This window comes from Plectrocnemia conspersa, unplaced genomic scaffold (assembly GCF_051122295.1).
Source record: "Plectrocnemia conspersa isolate PC_06_02 unplaced genomic scaffold, ASM5112229v1 ptg000010l, whole genome shotgun sequence".
Taxonomy (NCBI): Eukaryota; Metazoa; Arthropoda; class Insecta; order Trichoptera; family Polycentropodidae; genus Plectrocnemia; species Plectrocnemia conspersa.
The window spans coordinates 11,409,831-11,431,574 of NW_028277174.1; the positions used below are offsets into that span (position 1 = coordinate 11,409,831).

At 33.5% G+C, this 21,744-nt stretch overlaps 1 protein-coding gene across 5 annotated transcripts; it reads left to right on the top strand.

Annotated features, from left to right (window-relative positions):
- Positions 1-959: 959 nt before the first annotated feature.
- On the top strand, positions 960-15,950 carry UbcE2H (ubiquitin conjugating enzyme E2H). Of its 5 annotated transcripts, none has more exons than XR_015810904.1 (5): positions 960-1,095; positions 4,580-4,656; positions 4,734-4,901; positions 6,128-6,646; positions 13,115-15,950. XR_015810904.1 is itself a non-coding variant. In XM_088193899.1 (5 exons), exons 1-5 carry the CDS (start codon positions 1,043-1,045, stop codon positions 13,297-13,299), a joined length of 612 nt encoding a protein of 203 aa, XP_088050025.1. In that variant the 5' UTR covers positions 960-1,042; the 3' UTR covers positions 13,300-15,950. The 5 variants fall into 5 exon arrangements, 2 of the variants coding, with proteins under 2 accessions (XP_088050025.1, XP_088050026.1); XR_015810903.1 differs by lacking the exon at positions 13,115-15,950 and adding an exon at positions 5,845-5,968 and having other exon boundaries at positions 6,302-6,424; XR_015810902.1 differs by lacking the exon at positions 13,115-15,950 and adding an exon at positions 5,845-5,968 and having other exon boundaries at positions 6,128-6,393.
- The last annotated feature ends 5,794 nt before the right edge of the window (positions 15,951-21,744 follow it).

Sequence of the window (21,744 nt, forward strand, 5' to 3'; positions counted from 1 at the left end):
TGTTAATATATAAGAAATGTAGGCGTTCCCAAATAATTGCGCATTAGAAAGCGACAATTAAACAAAGGTTTAAGAACACAAAAAAAAACAGCGACTAGATATACAATAACTTCTAAAATCCTCGAAAACCATTAGCATTAAATATCGTAATCAAAGCTACTTAGCCACATCAAGTAGCTTTATTTATTAACGCATCGAAGAATATTCATTGTCTCGTTCAATATTGTTATACGTATCCTTTTTCATGCGCAGAAAACGACCACAATGGTTTTGCCTACAAAAGGCCACGCGGAATGTATGATGTTTCTACATTATTGTGGTTGAACATATTAATACGTAGAGTTTAACAGTACAGCCAGTAGCCGAAATTAATCTTATCTCCCAAGCTTCATTTAAGTATATACATAAAATACTTGGTACTTGTTCACATTAGCACTCGGAAAGCACCATTCGACTCTGACTCGCATATAGGAAGAGAGACGCAGCCACGAACTGACCAAATGATATATTTAAAATACGACTACTTATTATTTCTAATTAAAACATTCAAATTCGTCAAGTTTCCCTCTTTTTATGACAGCCCTAGTAAAGTATATTTTTTTGTAAAAACAATATAATAGTTAAAAGTGTATTAAGTCAAAGATGAACTATGAAATGCTACCAATTTATATTATAATTAACATCTATAATAACAACGTTAAACGTATATATAATAATCTATAAAATAACACTAGCAGGCTGTGCAACCGAATAAAATTAAACATTATTATTTCTCCTCGTTTAACATACTTCCCTGTATTTATTGTATTGTTTTAAATCTAATTATATTCGCAAAAGAATAAATATTATTCGAAAGAGTGATTCTGAAATCGCTTCCGCCGTTGCGTAGGTAGAAATAAAAGCTGAGCACGTGGCCGCGAATCGCGCCGTTTAGGCCAAATCGCTCTCGTCGAAGTCATAAAGAAAGCTCGGGCGGAGTCGTCGACGGACGTGTCGCGGCAATCGTAGTGGAGTCTGAGGCGCGGCGCTGTCCGTGGCCGCCATGTCGTCCCCCAGCGCCGGCAAGAGGCGCATGGACACAGACGTCATCAAGCTGTATCCTCTGAAGCGCCCCCGTCCGCTTGGCCATCAGCTGACTGTCAGCCCCTTTGTGTGCGCCCCCCCCCCACTACCTCAAACACCTACCAACCCCTGCTTCGCGAAGAAATCCGTTTTCGCTTCGATCGCGACGGTGCGATTAGACGTCTAGGGTCCTGTCGATCGCCATCAGCTGATGAATGTTTCACAACATCGCCCTTTTCTTTGTCTGCCCTACATTAGACGGTGTGCGTGTGCGTGTTCATTTTGCGTGTTTATGCGGCCTTCGACCGTATCGCCGTATCGACCGACAGTTCCACCCGCCGAATTCGAATCGCCACTTCGCATAAGTGCAAATCGAAACCCAAAGCGATCAGTTGCGCAATTTTAGATCGTACGTAAATTCGTTCCTAGCTCTTTGTCAGCTGTTTGTCCGCATACAAACACTTCCCCAGTCGGCGCGCATGCGCAATGGCGCACTCGACCGCGAAACGTTATGTATCGAATGTTGCGATATTATTATTGCGCGTAGCGCTTCTTTCGCTTCCTTCGCCTACTTCGTTTCGGTGTCGGTGGCGGCGGCGTAAAAATGACACCAGCGCTCGTAGAATTTTTCCTCGACACGCCGACCATATATGCACCTACTGCGCGCTCTTAGCTCAATTGCGTATTCGAGTGTAGCTCCACACGCACAAATCGATTTATATAGGTTCTCTATGCTAAATTAGGAATGCGACATTGGCACCGATTCTCGTTTTTGCGAGTTCATCTGCAATGGAATTGAATAAACGCATTGCATCCATTTTGTTTTGGCCTTAAAATCAAATTTATCGATTCGAATTAGAAAAAAAAAAATTTTCGCACATGGCCGAAAAGCGATTTTAACGGTCTAAACTAAACTTTTTATTCATATAAATAATATTATTGATTGTGTTCCAAACCTTCCAGATTTCTACAAAATTATTCAGCAGGTTATTTTTTATAATTGACATTTTAATTTGACACTAGGTTTAACTGTCTTCTTTTCATATATACTCGGCAAGTACAAGTTCTACATGATGAATGTTCATTTCTAACCAATGTGTCGATTCTTTTATATATAAAGCTTATTTTCGCTTGCACATTCGTGGATATCAGTAGTATTAAACAAATAAATAATAGTGCAGCTTAATTCAGTTGATATTTAGTGTTTTCACTCAAATTGTTCAATCAGAAGTTTGTTTATTTATTTTATTATTTACTATAAATGCAATATAAAATAATTATGGAAAAATACACAAAATAAACTCACTCCCGGGTGTATAAATTAACTCACTACTCAAAGGGTTAAAAAACATGTTTATATGAGTAGAAGGTTGAAAATGGAATTAATATTATGATTACTTTGTTGGTAACAGTCAAAATTCAGAAAAAAATATAAATTTAATAATAGAAAAATAGGAATATAAAACAAAACATTCGTGGTTATAATTTTTGGGAAAAAATACAAAACCCTTTACATTTTAAGTAAATAAAAAACAATGAATTAAATTATAATTAAATGAATTGTGCTTTTAATATTAGGATGACAACTTAAATTAATCAAAATAGTGTATGATTAGATATTCCTGCAGCGCTGTATATAATATGTATACACAAACAAATTGAAAGGCTCTATAATACACCAACTACAACATAACCATTATTTGGTTTGATTCTTCTTTGTATAGTAAGATAGTATTTATTAACCTTACAAATAGAATTTTAGTGATAAATCAAACGTTATCATGCAACATAATGGAAATGTTCATCATCAAATTTTATGGAATATCGGCGTTTTTATCACATCGCCCTACATTTTCCATATATTTTTAGTTGCGGTAGTTGCATTACTTCCATTTTTACATTCATATAACATACTACATTAGCTATGCATTTCAATTTTGGACATTGTCAATTTTATGGTTAGGGTTATATATCGAATACAAAAAGAACTGATTGTCACCTGGACGTCATAAACGCTTTTCATTAAAATTCATAGTATTTCATCCAATGACATCGATTTTTCTGACCAAATTAAAAAAAGGGGGGAGCAGATGCCACTACCCCCTTCTAATTAAATCCCTGAAGTGTCCATTTTAAATAATGTACATGATAAATGTGGCTTCCAATTTGAATATGTTAAGTAATACGTTACAAATCAAATGTCGAAAAATGTATGCATTTGAAATTAACCTTTATTCAGTTTCTTTCCACTTTGACTAAAATACCTCGAAAAATCCTGTATTATATTTGATAAAGGTTTGTCATATATTTTTAAATTCGACTCTTCTCGTCAATATTTTTAGTGATTCGAATTTAAAACCATATTATTAAATTAATAATTATTGTATTGATAGATTAGGGGGTCGCCGGGTTTATGCAACACCAAACAAAGCACCTGTTAAATATCTATATCATTGTTATATATTTAGAAGAAAATAGAGGAGGGTCGTTGATCTTCTCCCATTTTTCCTCTAGAAAAATATCTTCCCAAGTATCACTCGAACTTTCTACTTGCTACTTTTTTATGGTTTTGCACTCCTAATTTATGTCTTAATCAAATTGCCTGATTGAGAGCATTCCAAGCCTTCCATAATACTTCGAAATTGTTCATATATGTAGAATCCTCAGCTAGCCGCCTGAGAGACAAAAAGCAAAGACTGGTATATTTCTTATAAATGTATTTTAATTTAACAATACAGTTATTATTTGTCATCATTTATAGTCGTTTTCATATAATATCATTATTGGTAAATCTCGAGGTTTAGTAAACCAAATTTAAAATACAGACAATCTGCATTAGAAAACAGCTACCTGAAATATTAGCTACTCGGAAGTCATAGTCAGCTAAAAAATCGTAGCAATCTTGTGTATGCTTCCACTTTTATTTTTGTAATTCTGACAATAATAACTTCACTTGCAATATTAAAATTTAGAAAATTTTTTGCTTTGGATCAGTCGGTTTGTTATCTAATCTCGCCTTGAGAGTAATAGAAAAATCGCCTGTGAATTTGCAACTAATTTGGGATCTAAAATAGAACAAAAGAAAAGCTCTGGCAATTAAGTCAAATAAAATAATATTAACAAACACAATAGAGAAAACTGCATTTAAATATCTATATGCATTGTGTACGCCCATGCGTAAACCATATGGGTGACTATTTGAATAGTTTATACAAATTTCGATTTTAGTGGGCGTGTGTAACAGCAAAACTCGTTTTGTTCCAAATGTCCACTGCAAAACCCGCCACAATTGAAATGTCGTAAAATGTGAAAGTGATGCTATTCATTGACACCATTATTAATTCAAAAAAATAAAATAAAATACATAACCTCAAATTACCATTTATGTTGATTATTTTACTTTTACTCGTGGAATTCTCTTACATAACTTTTAATTGAACAAAAATTGCAGACAGTCAGTTGAATACTTTCAATATTGTAATTGTTTATAATTTTCCTTAACTAACGAATCAAACAGTATCGAAAGCAAGCACGAAGTGACCATTCTGGGAGGGCTGAACGAGTTCTGCGTCAAATTCTTCGGTCCACGAGGCAGTGAGTATTCTGCGATTTGCATATTATTGCTTAGGAGTAATTAATTGATGTTTATTTTATTCTCGTTCAATCTTCAGCGCCGTACGAAGGTGGTGTGTGGAAGGTGCGTGTTCATTTGCCCGAACACTACCCGTTCAAATCTCCGTCTATCGGATTTATGAACAAGGTGTACCATCCGAACATCGACGAAGTGTCTGGCACTGTCTGTTTGGATGTAATTAATCAAGCATGGACAGCCCTATACGGTGAGTTTAGCGATCGAAACGATACTGATGGCAGAGTGTGATTCATTTCATCCAACTTCATCCGTTTAGTGTGTCGGTATTAATTTACTTATACACGTTATGTCTTTCTGCTGCTTTATGTATCGACATATAAAAAATATCAATTAAATGTATTACATTATGTATGATTAGTTATTAATCACAAATACATTTCAAAACTTTTGTTTATATTATACATATATTTCGCAATTTTAATTTTTGTTTTGTTAAGCAATAGTTTATTTGTTATCGATTGATACTAGCGATATTTGAAATCAATATGACATATATTCATTTATTTTATTTGATCCCTTAATGAAAATACAAATAAAGGAAGAAATAAATTCTATCTAAATTAGCTGTGAAAAGTTTAGAATAGTCTCGAATTATTCTTATTCTCATACAAAGAAAAACTATCCTTTTACTATTTATTATTCATGAGATACGGAGAAGTTAATGTTTGAATCTCAAGAATAAAAATATATTAGAATATGCTTTAAATGCTTATGTCTCGTAAAGTATTAACCCTTTGGATGCGTTAATCAAAAATAAATATTAAATTGTTTTATGAAAAATGCAAATTTTACCTTGTTTTTGTGTTTAAATGTTCTAATTTTTTCATTTTTATTTATTTGAAATTATATTTTATGTTTATTCACCAAAAAAAGTTTTTGAAATTATATTTTATGTTTATTCACCAAAAATCATTTTTTTTACTGGTTTTCCATAAAGAGATAAAATTCAACTGGGCGACTTTAGCCGATTTGCGCATTCAAAGGGTTAATTCTAAAAAATCAATGTTTAAAATGTATAATAATTTTTTGCAATATATTCAAAATGTGCTATTTCAAAAACATAAACAGCAGTTATGGCATAACGATCTTAGATCTTAGTCCTAATCGGATAATATACTGTCATTGTTTAGATATCATTTTTTGTTGCTGTTAAAAATGGGGTTTAAATTTACCGTGAGCACACAAAGGATTAACATTCGTTATATTTACTTCGTCTGCGAATTCGTCCCGAATCTTATAAACCAAGATTAGGCTGTAAGTAAAACAATGATCTTACATTTATTTATTATAAGATGAATGCTAGTACTGTAGTGACAAAGTAAATTTTCATACAACATAACCAAATTGTTATAAAAAGTAAATTGTTAATCAACTAATAAAAACAAGTATATTACATAAATAAATTTATTTCAGGACTTCCATAACACTCGTCAATAATAGTAATTGTTCAGACTGAAGAAGATTTGTGAAAGTTTATTTATAATAATAGCAATAATAATTATTATCTTTCATTGCTTTTGAAGATTACATAATCTCTCAAATTATAATAAAAATAATGAAACAACTTAATCATCTGTACCCTCACAGGTGGCTCGTGATATCAGTTACGTTTAATTGTTTTGTAAAATACACTGTTCGATCGAGGTCATGATGCGGTTGAATCGTGCAGATACATTCAAGAGAAGAATATCTAAATGTTTATGTGAAAAATTAGACTTATTTTCATTTGTGACTATAAAATACTAATCAATGTAACGGTGGAAACAGTTTACCGAAATGTGATTGTTGTTGGTGTGTTGGCAGACTTGTCCAACATTTTCGAGTCGTTCCTGCCACAACTGCTGACATATCCGAATCCGATTGATCCGTTGAACGGGGACGCAGCCGCCATGTATCTGCACAAACCTGATGAGTACAAGAAGAAGGTGTCCGGTGAGTAAATACTATATTTTTAAAAAAATATTTATAACCCGGGGCCGATGCGACGGCCGCTATCAACTACGAAAATTATCCCCCATTGTCCTTCATTCATGTTTTTCAAATAAAATTTGAAAAAAACATTTATTCCAAATAGGGATGCTGGTGGGAGTCAAAAATACATTTTTGTAAACAAAAATAAGGTGACTTTTTAACTCCCACAAGCAGCCGAGTTGACCTTTTTTGTATCCGTATATTTTCAAAATTTGGTCACCTTATCCGAATCGCCCGAATCGATTCAATCCCTCGATCTGCCCCTGTTTATAACACATGTCAAATAGTGGCGGGGATCGGAGAGAAGACCACACACAAAGCAATTGTTGATATAATTTTATCGGTATACTAAAAATATTTTATTTTTATATAATTTAATCTTACTCTTTCTGCTTTATAAAAATAGTAATTTGCTCATGCTTAGTCAGCTCCACCAGCTCGTGGTTCATTCTGTTCCTGTAAGTTTCTCTTCCATTTTAATCCTGTAAGGTATTGGTACAGGGGGCTCAGTTGATCCTCGCGTTACCTTTTAAATCTCGTTTTGCATTAACATGCCGGTTTGCCATTTTGCCATTTATGTCTTCTTTGTCCATTTTATTCCTACGGTATTGCGATTTTCTCTTTAGGAATAAATAATGGTCGAAGTCACAGTTAACACTTTACTATACTCTAACACACTGGTCGGCAAGCTGGGTAAATAATTTCTATTTTTTAAATTTTATTTGGTTAGTGGGAAAAAATTAAAATCAAAAATTTTTTTTTAAAAACAATATTTTTATAAAATAAAATAAAAATTCTATAAAATACGTATATTTGCATATGTATGTATAAATATAAATTTGTGTTATTGAAAACAATATTATTTTTTAATGTATTTAAAAAAAATTTACGTCGACCTAGTCATATAAAATAACTATTTTAAATGTTTTAAAAAATGTATAATAAATAATTAACTACTATGTATAATATAAAATAACATACATTGGCACTGAAGAAGTGTACAAAGCACTTTTAAAATAAACTAAAAATACAATTTTGTTATTATACACACCTTATCTCACCATATGCATATATCATTCTATCACTATATTAGATTAATAATACCACTATACTAATTAAAAACATTAGTACATATCATATTTTTATCAGTGGCTTCCTTGTTTTGAATTTTTTTAAGTTTTTCAATATTAGACAAATATGAAGTAGACTTGAGTCAAACACAGGAATCTAGATTTTCTAATGCTAGTCTATTTCGCTTTCTTTTGAGAAAATGTTTGCTAACAAGAATATGTTGAACCAAATGCTGATAATAAAGCAAATGAAATTTTATTTTAAACATGAAAAATTTTGTGACAATGTCGCCCAGCATGATGATATTTCATTCATGTGATCATGTTCTGTGCTTTTAAGATGCTGGCGAACATCTTTAAATTTATTTGTCTGTAGAACTGATCTTTTTTTAACATATAAAAGATATTCTCTATGAGCTGTATTAGCTCATTATTAGAGAATTTTCCAGGGCTGTAGAGTCATTGGTAATTTTTCTCGACTCCGAATTTAAAAATTTCGATTAGATAATCTTAAAATATTAAATTTATTTTTAATTATTTTATTTATTTATTTTCATGTAAATAACAAACAAGGAAGAAAGAATAAAAAATAATTAATAATTTTTGGTATACAATTCACATGATTTTTCTATACATATTGGAAATGTTGTCGAGTTCTGAATTTTTATGACAAGATGTGAGTCAGATGATGTGCGAATTAGGTGTGAAAGTAATTAGTAAATACATACTATTTCTAATATGTCATTTGTAAATATGACCAGTGTAGAAACATGACCCTGGAAGTCATTCGTTTCGAACAATTAAAAAATTATTGGTCCGTGTGTAAAGTCGGAGTCGGTCGATTTTTTACCACTCTGACTCCACAGCCCTGGAATGTTCAATACCAAATATGTACGACCTAGCTCGATTTTAGTTAATCATCACAATATTCATCCGTGGAATCAGGAAAATCTAAGTAAACCTAATCTGTGATGGTCGACCGGAATTATAATTATATAATAATCACTAATTCTGATCTCCCAGACATGATAGAAATTTAAAAACACTAAGGTCCGTATGGGATTCGAACCCAGAGCTTTTAGGTCAATAGTCAGAGAATTATACCACTCTATTCTATTGTGCTAGTAATTCTATACTATATTTAAATTCTAGATTTTTTTATTCCAAGAATTTCAAATTATTTAAGCTCAAGCTCATTTAGATCCATCTCATCCGGTTTTATTATAAAGATAAACATTGAAACATATGTCTTTAAATTCTCAAATCTCGCGTCAAATTCCGTTTTTATAGCGCTGATGTATTTTACAATTATATTCATATCTACATATTCAATGCCTTCGTGTGTATTGGTGAAAAATATTTTATTTTTGTTATAATTTTCAAATACAGATAATTTCAAACAAAAACCTTTCCAATCTTCAAATAATTTTAGAACAATTTATTGCTTACCCTGAAGGTGTAAATTTAAACTACTAAAGTGGTTTATAATATCAGTTAAAAATATCAATTTTAGTAACCAAGATTTCTCTTCCAATTGAGAAAAATTTTCTTTAATTTAAATTTAAAATATTTTAATTGCTTCTGTGTCTGCAATGTTTGATGCATTAATAAGTCTCCATATTCCGATTCAACTTCCTCCAAAAAACACCTAACTGTCTATGAAGTAAAGCTGAACGTCCTACGATAATATTGACGATTTTAATAACAACACATCACTTTATTTTTGATGCCTTTGCACATAAATTTTCTTGGTGTATTATACAATGAAATGATAGTATGGGTTTCCTGGGCTCTTCCAATAACAACACAAAACCAACGTTTTTCCTTAACATAGATGGAGCGCTGTCTATTGTTACAGAATATATTTCATGTTTCAAATCCAAATTATTTTGCAGTTTAGCAAATTCCAAGACCTTATTTAATATATCAACTCCCCTTGTGTTACCAAACATAGGTGCTTAAAGCACATGACTCCCCATAAATTGTTTTTACATAATTAAATTTTCCATAGCGTGCAAAAAACACCTTTAGTTCTGACATATAGTAGATTTCCTTGATTCTATATAATATCTGAGTCTTATTGCCAAAATCTATTTTAACATTTTAAAAATATATCTTTTAAATATCAGTAAAGGGTTTGCCATATTTCATTATTACCAATGATGTGGCAAAACTTCTGACTGTAGATGGGTGATGCTGATTTACAAATTTATTGATAGTCCCTTTTTGGTTTTTATATTTTGTTAAGCACATTTTAATAAAAAAATGTTTTTCTTCCCATCCCATTTTGCCTAGTGAAATGTTATGTTTTGATGAATAATGTCGTTCAACATTGTAAGGTTGTGTAGCTAATTTATCCGAACAAATAATGCACACAACACGCTCGCCACATTTAATATTTCGGTGGCGTAACCCTGGGGTGGTTGACCTCGCGACCAATGAGACTCTTCGGTGAATCTAGATAGACTTTTTATTAAGTTATATTTACATTCGACTATGGACGATTAACGGCGTGACGTTTTTCCCAACTGCGGTTAAGGTGGCGCAGGTGGTGATGCCGGTAGATGATTCTCAGGCTTCTTGTGACTGCGTGCGGCGAGTATCAGGTGTGACTCTTCGAGCGGCTGGTGGTTTGAGAGTTCCAGGAGTGATCTTCAGGTCTGTCGGTGGGGCGCGTAGCTGGTTCCTTCGGATGGCTGCTGGTAGATTGTCTCTCTCTCTCTCTCTGGCTGGGTGGATCGTCTGTGTCGCTGGCTCTCTGCCCGTCTCTTGTCTGGTAGGGTTCCTCAGACCGTCTGCTCTCCCCTCATCAGAGTCCGGGCTTACATCCTTTAGGGGTTGCACGCTTGCTGGCCAATCGTGATTGTGCATCAATCTTCTAGCCAATCACTGCAGCCGCTTCGTAGAACTCGAGAAATCGGATATGCATTTTCGAAAGCGAGTTTTTTGCTTGTCCAGTCTTTCGAATTCTTCGGAAAGGGTTTGCAATGCGGTAATTTATTGGGTCCATTTTGTCACAAAAGGATTCTCTTAATGACTCGTGTTGTGTAGTCAAAAGAAATCCCTCTTGTGCCATGATATTTGTCTCATTGTTAATGAATGAACGTTTTTGGTCACAGTCATTAACAATGAGACAATTGCCCTTTTTTGTATGTGGATCTATTTGTGTGATTGCCACAAATACATCCATAATTTTCCAAACAGACTAATGTTTCTCATTTTATATAATTCGGTATGGGTAAACAGAGTTTATGAGAAAGAAATAATTATTTAGACCAGTAAGTGTAAACAGGAGTATTGTAAGTGTTTCCACTTCATGTTTAATGATAACAACGCAAAAGAAATAACTTTTAATTACTTATATAAATTTAATAAATGATAAAAATAGATTATTTATTTATTTTAACTTTTCTCAATTATTATTTTCACTAAAATATTATCTTGGCAGGTAACTAAAAATGCTGTAATTCAATTACCCGCAGGTAGTAGGTTATGGACCACTGCTTTAACAAACTGTATTTCTATTGCTCTTCTTTTAGATATTTTCTTGCTTTCAGAGCTCTAGTATTCTCAGATCGATTCAATTTGCAGTCACAATGAGTCGATCTTTTGTCGTTTTAAATTCAGAAAGTCTTTTCCTTACAAGCTATAAACGTCTTCTAGGAATCCTTTTCCAAAACAGCTCTGTTTCGTAAATTTTTCGAGGAAAGAAAAGGCAGCTTAAAAATCAGTCATGGTTGGCTACAAAAGTTTCGATATTTACAGATTTAAAAAAATTATCCTTGCTTCATTGCATATTAAAATTTGGTATACAGGGCAATCCTTCAATCTTTTAAGAGGACAATTTAAATGAGCAATAGTTAAAATAATTGCACCATGAAATAAATTGTTCATGCATTACTGTTGGACAAATTCGGCACCAGTCGACCACACGCTGGATCTCGCCGTAAACAGTGTGGAAGAGTGAGGGACCTCTCTTGAGTTTAAACCCCAAACTCTTGAGAGGAAGTAAACTCTAATACTACCCATCCGAGGTAGCGTCCTTTGGACTACCAATGACGATTAAAGCATTGCATTTCAACGCAAACTGTCCAAAGGGCTCGGCCCTTAGGGAACCGAGGGCTAAAGCTGAAACTGAGGCAGCACAAATGTCCCTCTATGATCAGGGAGAATGTGATGTAACAAGAATGAAGCGCACCAAAATGCAATGCAAACCTTTCCTAGCGCGCTCGAGATAAATAACGTAATTCTACGGGAGGTGGATCCCGCTCATCTTGGCGTCAAAAGCTGGATGCCGCCCATTGGGTTGAACTCGTAGGGTCCAAGTACCGGTAATGACAGTGGTTCGTGCAATGGATGCCAAAGTAGTTCACTCGCTGTTGGACAGATTGGGTGCAAGTGAGCGAGCATTGGTCAGAACAGTGAACACCTTATGAACAACTCTGCAACGAATCATTTTACCAAGAAAAAATCCGAAGATTTATTTTACACAAATGCACAAATAATTCCCTGTTAAATTGCACCCAATTTTTAATCAAATATTTCAGAAACAATTCTGTGACGTTTTCGAAAGATTAAGTCAATGAATGTACAATGACATTGGACATTTATCAACTTGCTTTTAGCAAAGTATCTGCAAGTAAAAAATCCACAAATTCTCAATTCGCCCTCGTAAAACTTTATATATAGTTTGCCTTCTAAATTCAAACATAATGTTGTCTGTTCGAAATTTATATTGGTGTGACGTTACTACGTAAATGCACTCAACACGCCAAATCAGCACAGTGCATTCGCAATGCCTCAGTTATAGATTCCAATCTGAATTCGTTATTCGAATATTTGTCAAACTATTCGTAAAGTATTTGTTCATATTGATTTGTATTGGAATATTTTGAATTTTTATTGCACTAACTCTAAAAACACTTATTTCCCTGATCTACTGCTGCAATCTCTACAGCTCATTGTGACATTTTTTGCTTTGTGAAATTTACTTTCATATCTTTGTTATTTATAACAGCCTTAAATATGACAAACAAGCAGTCAAATACAAATAATGGGGAAAAACACTTTATAAATGCTGAAATTCCAGAAATTACTCATTTAATGGTATGCAGCTGTGCATAACTTGACGAATATTGGAAACTATTTATTGTGATATAAGTTAGAGTCGGGAACACTTGGATCATTTTTCAATTTTTTAAATATACGAGCGACGTAAATACGAAACAATGTAAGTCGGTGGATTACTATGTGATTGTTTCGTTCCGACTCCTCTATTTGGCCATTTCTCATCTATAATTAACTTGCTAGTCATGTCGCTTTTTAATTATTTCTCATAAAAATTATTTATCATTTTTAGATTACGTTCGTAAATTCGCCACCGAAGACGCGCTGAACGAACGTTCGACCAGCGGCGCCCCGGGCCACTCGAGCACCACCAACGGCTCGTCCGGCGGCGGCGAACACTCCGCCGACCACAATAGTGACAGTGAAAGCTCCATGAGCGACTACAGTGAGGACGAAGCTCGCGACATGGAATTATAACAAATCATCACGAAATTTGCCTTTACACCACCACATAACCAAATATTTACAACACATCACACGAAGTACGAAAGACGCCTGGCTGATTGTAACGATACATTTACGCTTGTGAATTCCGTCGTTTCGAACGTCGTCGGCTACCTCGCTCCGAGAGCGCTCCGGTCGCCGGCCGCTGGATAAATTTTATTTTACTTAATCAAACGACAAGGTTACATTAAAAAAATGTAACCTTTAACGGCAAAAGAGTCATTATAAATAATATTTAAACGTATCGATTGATTGAGGCAGATTTTATTTTAATAATGTGACTACTTTTTTTTGTATAAAAAGAAAACTAAATCGTAAGAACGTAGTCGTCGCTGATTTAATTAATAGCACAAATAAATGAGGGTAGGAATCCTCGGGTTGCGACAATCGCGTTTAATGTTAAAACTAGTATTTTTTACGACGGTAACATAAATAAGGAAGCAATTAATAATAGTATTTCTCAAAATAAATAATTCTTAAGATCTTATTTTTTATTTTTCTTCGTAATATTTTCGATCTCATTATTTACGTATACTGAGTAGCTTAGTAATAGCTGAATTTATTATGTGATTTTTAATTATTTGTCTCGGCGATTGCAAATTTTGAGGATCCCTACTCGCTTTTTGTACTCCATAAATTAACTGATTTGAGAGGATGAGACACCGTGACGCATGCCATTGAAAATTTTTATTTTCTCAATATGGCATTTTTATTTAACTGACTGCTTAATCTCAAACGACGTAAAGAAGAATCAGAGTTTTGTGCCAATTATTTATGTCGATCGGTATACTTTACTTTACTTTACAATTATTTTCAAATCTTTTAAGACGTAACAGTGTAAAAGCGAATTATATAACATGTGTTAATTTTTTTTTGTTATAATAAATTACAAAGTATATTATCAAATATTGATAACACCGAGATCTTAATAATAATTATTAAATATATTATATAAATACATACAAATAATAAACACAGAGCGTATGAGAGGAAAACATGCGAAAAATACCATTATAATATTAATAATTATAATATAATCATTCGATTTAAAATGAAGTTCGATAATTAAATCAACGTGTTAATATAAATATTTTAATGTAGGTATATATATATATATATATATTACGCTATATAATATTTGGAGTGTATATGATATTCGAATCTTAGGTGAGTGTTTAAATTAAACGGGGGCACGTGTCGTGCAATCTTTTCAATACTTAGAAACTAATTATCAATGGTTTTCACACAGCTTCAACGCAATTAATCTTATTTTATCTTACACGAATATTCGTTCGTTTTTAAAGTTCATATTTGCGAATTTGACGTTATTTTCTATCCGTCCGGAATCGTTAAAAAAGTTAGAATTGTGCGACGCAGACCTTTATTCGTATAGCATATATTATATAAAATTAAATACTTTGAATTATTTTTTGGTAGATTTATAGTGATCTTATGAAGATGAATAGCGAGTCGGTCGAAAAGGAGTGCGTCGATTATGTATCGATTTTGAAAACTGCATTGTTCTCGTCGATCGTGTAATGCATATGAATTTCTTCTTGATTGATGATAGCAATGGTTTGCCTTAGTTATTTAACTTTGTGACAATTGAATTGATACCAACATCAATAAAATTCATATTAAATTGCGGTATGCAATATATTTATCAAAATATGTGATAGTAATGTATAAAGCAGTTTTAAATATCTTGGTATAAAACTCATTTTTTATTTATTTAAATACATCCCACCATGACACGTTCGTTTGCCTGTGTGATTAGGTTATTTTTTAGCATCTCTTTTCGAACCGGCTTTTTTGGCTTTTACTTAGCGTAAGAAATGGGTAAATTTTAATAACTATAAATATTTATATAATATAACATTTGCGATATGTGTGAAAATGTTCGTTATCAGCAACAGCACTCGTCATCCGACTGAAACTTTTTTGTGTAATGCTATCTCCATGCCATTTGTTATATGTTGAGGAACACTGCCAAAATTGTTAGGCAAAGGTTGTTCATCATCGTCACGTTCAAATTTCTGTTAACGACATCTACATGGTAGATGATGTGAATATTTATGTATTACAGAATGCTATTTGTTTAATTTCTTCGCTTTGGAGTGTTCGTTTTGTCGCAGCTACGCTTGTACGCCATTGTCTACTTTTCTTGTTCAGAGTAAAGAAATTAAATGTGTAACATTCACTATATTTCAATATATGTATATAAGAGCATAGCATTGATAGTTAGGTTTTAGAGGTTTATGTGTTTTTAGGCGAGTCCGCGCAGTGATATGGCATTTTTTTTTAAAAAAAAAAAAGAAAGATTGATATGTAAAAGTAATTTAAAGAAAAGATGAAATCACTATATGTATATTTTGCTATTCTGAATAAGTAACGATTATAAACTTTAAAGTGCCGTATTGTCAGTGGAACAATTGAGAAGAAAATCTGTGAGAAAAAGTTAAATTAATTTTTGAAAACGTATTAACACGATTGTATGATTTTAAAAATTATAATTATTATTATGATATTCGCATTACATGAGTATATTATATGTTTGTTGTATATAGAAGCGGCTATTATTAATATAAATAAAGCGGAAAATCAATAAAAAAATATAAAATTTATATTGTTCTTTCATTTGCGAATACCATTTCATCACCAGATAGCTTTACAATGAAGTGGTCCGCTCCATCCTCATATACGGAGCCCTATGAGCAGATTCCATCCGGGTGGAAAGAACGAGGCTCAAGCTGGCTCGAGTCAAGAGAAGAAGCGCATTGATAGTCGCTTGGGCATACCGCACGGTTTCGGAGAACTACATTCGCATACGAAAGAGGCGATTTACAAAGGGCGAAGCAAAGAAGAAAGTAAGAAAGCAACCCCAGAATGCAATCACTGCAACAGAAGTGGATCTGATGACACTGCACACACGATTTTCAACTGCCCACCATGAAGAGAGGAAAGCCAAAACCTAAAAAAAGCTCTTGGCGACGAACAAGTGTCGTCGGAAAGCTTAGAAAGGCGCCCACAAATTGAGCGCCCCAGGCGATCGCCTGTACTGCCTGCCCCTCGGACCGGCCCTTTACAAATTTTAATCATTCCTTAACCTCGTACAGAATTGCATGGCTGATTTTATTCCTGAGATGATAGCGAAGAAATACCTTAAAAAGAAAAAAAAACAAACACGAAAGAAGATTCTAAAAATGTCAGATAAAATAATTAGTGAAATTATGGACATATTCAGCAGCTTTAAAATATTTAAATAATTTTATACAGTAAACCTTAAAAAAATCAGTTTTAATAGACAACGTTTTCTTAGAGAACTCATAAAAAATATTTAAAGAAATTATACAATACTAAGTTGATATCCGAATTAAATGTTATGTATGAAAATTAAACTTTTTGTTACACACCTAACATCAACGTCTCATCCCAACTTATACAAAACAATAAATTGGTACCTATTCCGAAATGGCAAAATTAATTAATATTATTTTAGTGACACCTGTATCCACAGCTGATGCTGAACGCTGTAACTCTCTAAAACGTATAAAAACACTTTTAAGAAATTAGACTGGTCAAGATTGGTTGAATTCTCTAGCCATACTATTTATTCATAAGGATTATTCACAATAAATCCAACATTTTGTCATATGAAACAAAGAAGAGCAGAATCTATTCTATAAAACAGAAAATACATGTGTCTATCACAAGAACTTCCAAACGATCTACAGTAGCGACGTGACATTTGCACATGTCATTTTTATATAAACTATGCTATTTTCAACTTATAAGATGAATAAACTAAACAGCGACTTGCTTACGAGAAGAGACATAAAATATGTATACAGGCAAGTAATAAAATAAATTTTAAATAGGATGAATAAAAGCATTTATAATGCATAAATAATGAGTTTGAATCTATCTCGAGCAGTGTTTTACCTAGTGGTCTAAAACATTTTTTATGTTTATTATATTTAATTTATATTATTGCATAAATAAAGTATTGAGTTTAAAAATAATAAATTGTCTTTAATAAAATTATTAATAGTAGCATTTCTCAGAAAAATCTCATGGATACATTTCACCTAAGCATCACCTTTTTTTTTTTTTTGTTAGATTAGTATGTTAGGGCAATATTAAAACAATCAATCAATTAATTAACTAAACTTGCAATCAATTTGTTTACGTTCGAGATGCTTATTATTTAATTTTTCAAAATGCTTAGTGATAGTGTCTATTTTAAGGTCCCTATGTAATATCGAGTTGCGAACGTACCAAGGAGCATTCGACACGATTCTCAATGAAATATTTTGCTGGGCTTGAAGTTTTTTTGGATATTTACGAGAGTTGGTTATGTATCCCCATACCGGAGATGCATATGAAATAGCAGGTCTTATTATCGATTTGTATATTAAGAGTTTATTTTTAATATTTAGTTTACTATTACGGCATAAAAGAGGATATAATTTAGCTCTAGTGGCTTTAATTTTGAGTATTAATTTGTCTATATGGGTCTTCCATGAAAGTTTTGAATCGAGTGTAAGACCTAAGTATTTAGCCGTATTTTCCCAATTTAAATAGTTATTGTACATTTTTAATTTAGTACGTTTAACGACAGCAAAGACCTTCTTTCTCCTGCGAGAGAACATTACTGCGACACTTTTTGATGGATTTGCAGTGACTAACCATTTGTTGGACCCAAAATTGAACCCTGAGGGACGCCAGCAAATAAAGACCTGGGACTAGAGAGGTGATTATCAATTTTAATTTTAAAAGATCTATTGTTTAAGAAAGAGTGTATTAATTTTACTAGTGATGCAGGGAATTTAAGTTTAATTAATTTATATAGTATGCCTGTATGCCAAACGCGGTCAAATGCTTTAGCAATGTCCAGGAAAACGGCTCCAGTGGACATTTTTTTATCGAAGCCCCTTTGGATATGTTTAACAACTCGATGTAGTTGGTCGGTGGAGGAATGTTCAAATCTAAATCCAAATTGTTCATCCGGTATTATTTTATTTTTAATAGTATGTTCAAGAAGTTTATTTTGAATAATTTTTTCATAAATTTTGCTAGCGACAGGAAGCAGACTTATAGGTCGATAACTAGAGGGGAGTGTAGGATCCGTGCCCGGTTTGCGAAGAACTATTACAATAGCCTGTTTCCATGCGGTTGGAAAGTAATGGCAACTAAGAGAGGAGTTTATTATGTTTAATAAATAACTAATTGCTTTTGGTGGAAGAATTTTCAGAGCCTTGTTGGGAATAGAGTCACAGCCGGGAGCTTTACGATTATGAAGTCGAAGAAGGTTTTCTAATTCTTGAACTGTTATTGTAATAGTTATGTCGAAAGGTTTAGATAGGTTATTTTTTACTTGTCTTTCTACGTTAGTTTTGAAATTATTTTTAAGTTTATTTAAGTCGACAGTGCATTGGTTTTGCAAACTATCAGCAATAGTTTCAGCCTTATCTTCAACATCAAATACAAATTTATCAGATTGAGTCTTAATTTTTTTAATCGATGAGGGTTCCCGGCGCAAGATCTTTGAAAGGTTCCACAGTGAATTGTCTTCAGGCTTTAAATCATTTAGTTTGTTTTCCCAACAACTATTGTAATGTTTATAAATAGCAATTTTAATTTCCTTTTGTAGTTTGTTTAGGCGTTTTTTGACAGATTTTTCGTGATTATTTTGCCAGAGTCGTCTTGTTTTATTTTTCATTTTAATCATTTCCTTTATTTCTGTCGGTAAAGGATCGGTTTTAGTTATTTTATTTTTAATTGTACAGCGTTCCATTGCATGTTTAATTGTATTTGTAAATATATCTATTTCCTCATTTATCTCTGACTCGTTTGTAAGCTTGTTGGGTTCCGGAACGAATTCGTTAACATAGTATGGGAAGAAGTCCCATAATATCTTTTTAGTATGCGATATTAGATTTTTGTTTACGTAGTTTACAGGTAGAGAAAATATTACCGGGTTGTGGTCGGACGCGAGGGTGCTGTGAACCTCAATTTCACATGCGGGCAAATTTTTACAAATCGCGATATCCAATATATCCGATGCCCCACGTGTGGAGTAATGTGTCGGTGCGCACGGGATTTCCAAGTTAATGTATGAGCAATTATTAATAAATCTATTCAATGTTCTGCCGTTTCCATTTGTTGCTCTGCAATTCCATTTTTTATGTTTAGAGTTAAAGTCACCCGCGGCAAATGTGGGTTTACTGAATTTAAATAATTTCTGTAGATCACCAATGGAATACTTGGGTTTGGGAGGGGTGTATACTGAGTGGATAATAATAGTGTTTTGTTTAACAGTTTTAATCTCCAATGATGTTACTTCAAAGTTGGAATAGTTAACCGTTTCAATTTCATGATGTTTAATATTGTTTTTGATAAATATTGCGGTTCCGCCCCCAGCGCCTATCAACCTATCAGTTCGGTATGTTTTATAATTAGGAAAGTTCATTTTTAACGAGTTTTTTAAGTGCGTTTCGGAAACGAGTGCAATGTCAATATTCTGGTCAATTAAAAATTGATGAAATTCACCTTTCTTATCCCGAATTCCATTGGCATTCCAAGTTAAAATTTTTAAAAAACGATCGTAGTTCGAGTTTAAGTTATTATTAGTAGACATTTAAAGACCAGGTAAAAGATTAGCTGTTATGAAATCCATTTGAATTTGTATTTGTTTCTGCATTTCAAGAATTTTTTGTATGATATTATCGCGATTCTGAGAAGTCATTGGCGGTGCGCTTGGTAGGTTTGTGGAATTTACCATCAGTGGTTTATCGTTAGTTACAAGTATGGGCTTAGAGATATTATTACTATTATCAATATTGACACTTTCGGCATACGAAATCCCATTAGTGAAAGCTTTTGTAGATTTTAGGTTATTTGTTTTATTTCTATTCTGTTGTATAAGTTTTTTGTTATTAGGGTTTTTCATGCATCCTGCATAGCTGGCTGGGTGGTTACCTCCACAGTTTATGCACAGCGGGGTATCAATTTTTTTCCCAAATGGGCAGTCCAGTGATACGTGGCTCCCAGCGCACTTGACGCATGCTGGAGTAGCTCTGCAATTTATAGCAGTGTCCAAAATTTTGGCAACGATGGCACTGTAGTACCTTTTTTGGTTTATGCTGGGTTTCTACAGTTATTTTTTGATGCAGCAAACAGCCCAAGTTATAAATGTTGCGATTATGGTCGCTCTTTTTGACTAAGACCACGAACAAAAGCATGGGGTTTTTTGTTAATGGGTTAACTAGCTGAGTGACGTTTTCTACATCGTAACTAAGATTGACCAACTCCTCTTTAATTTCCGAAGAGGAGTATTCTGCGTTGAGTCCTCGAATGACCACACGTAAGGGTTTGTCATCTGGAAGAGTATAGGTGTAAAAGGAGAATTCTCTACTTTCAAGTAGTTTTGTAATTTTACGGAACTCGTCTACTGATGAAGAGAAAATTTTGGCACAGTCAGTGCGTTGTACGGATGTAAACGATAGGCCGTTATTTAGTATTGTTTGTCTGGCAGCTTTAAAGTCAGATGGTTTATTCCAAATTATTGGATTAGGTTTTGAGAAATTAGTTTGACTAGGGTCAGACGACTGAGTATTTACTGGTTGAACCATGGGTTCGAACAATGTTTCAGTTGGAGTGCTAGGTCGTGCTCTCTTTTTCCCGGATGACTCACGACTTTCGTAACTATAGGATGTGATGCAATCATTTTTGAGGTGGTTTCTATAGGTAAAGGCGCTGGCGCTGTCGCAGGCGTTAATGAAGCGATTTTAGTTTTTACTAAAGCTTCTTCTTTGGTTTTATTATTGATGTTTTTTTTGAGTTTTTTTCTATATTTTTGATTACATTTTCTAATTCTAGTCGCTTTCTCCGCTCCTCGAGGAGTTCGCAGCGTAATTTTTCTATTTCTAGCCTTGATTGGCTAACGACATCCATATCTAATATTTCCATGTTATCCTGGTAGCTATTAGCGGAAGACGGGTCCCGCGAACGTCCCATGGTTTGCACCGGAACTATTTGACACGACGCAATATTGGCTCACCACAGCACAGGTTACGCAACACTCGCGAGGCGTTATCGATAATTAGTCAGCTCAAATCGTACAAGCTGGTAGAATATTCGCATTCGCGACACAGCCTTTGACGGCCGTTAGTCAGCGGGGATTACCCCCCGACGAGTGGCCACTTGCGCGACTGATAGAATGACTATCTCTGTCGGCGGTCAGAACGCAACTGATTATAATTATATCGCACAATAAACGTAAGAATAAAGAAGACAAGCGCCCACGACTGATATTTTAGGACAATTATAAAATTAATTTAAAACTTATGTCATATCATTATCAGTTCTCTGTGGGAATATTGAGCTTAGAATCTAATTATTGTGTATAGTTTTATG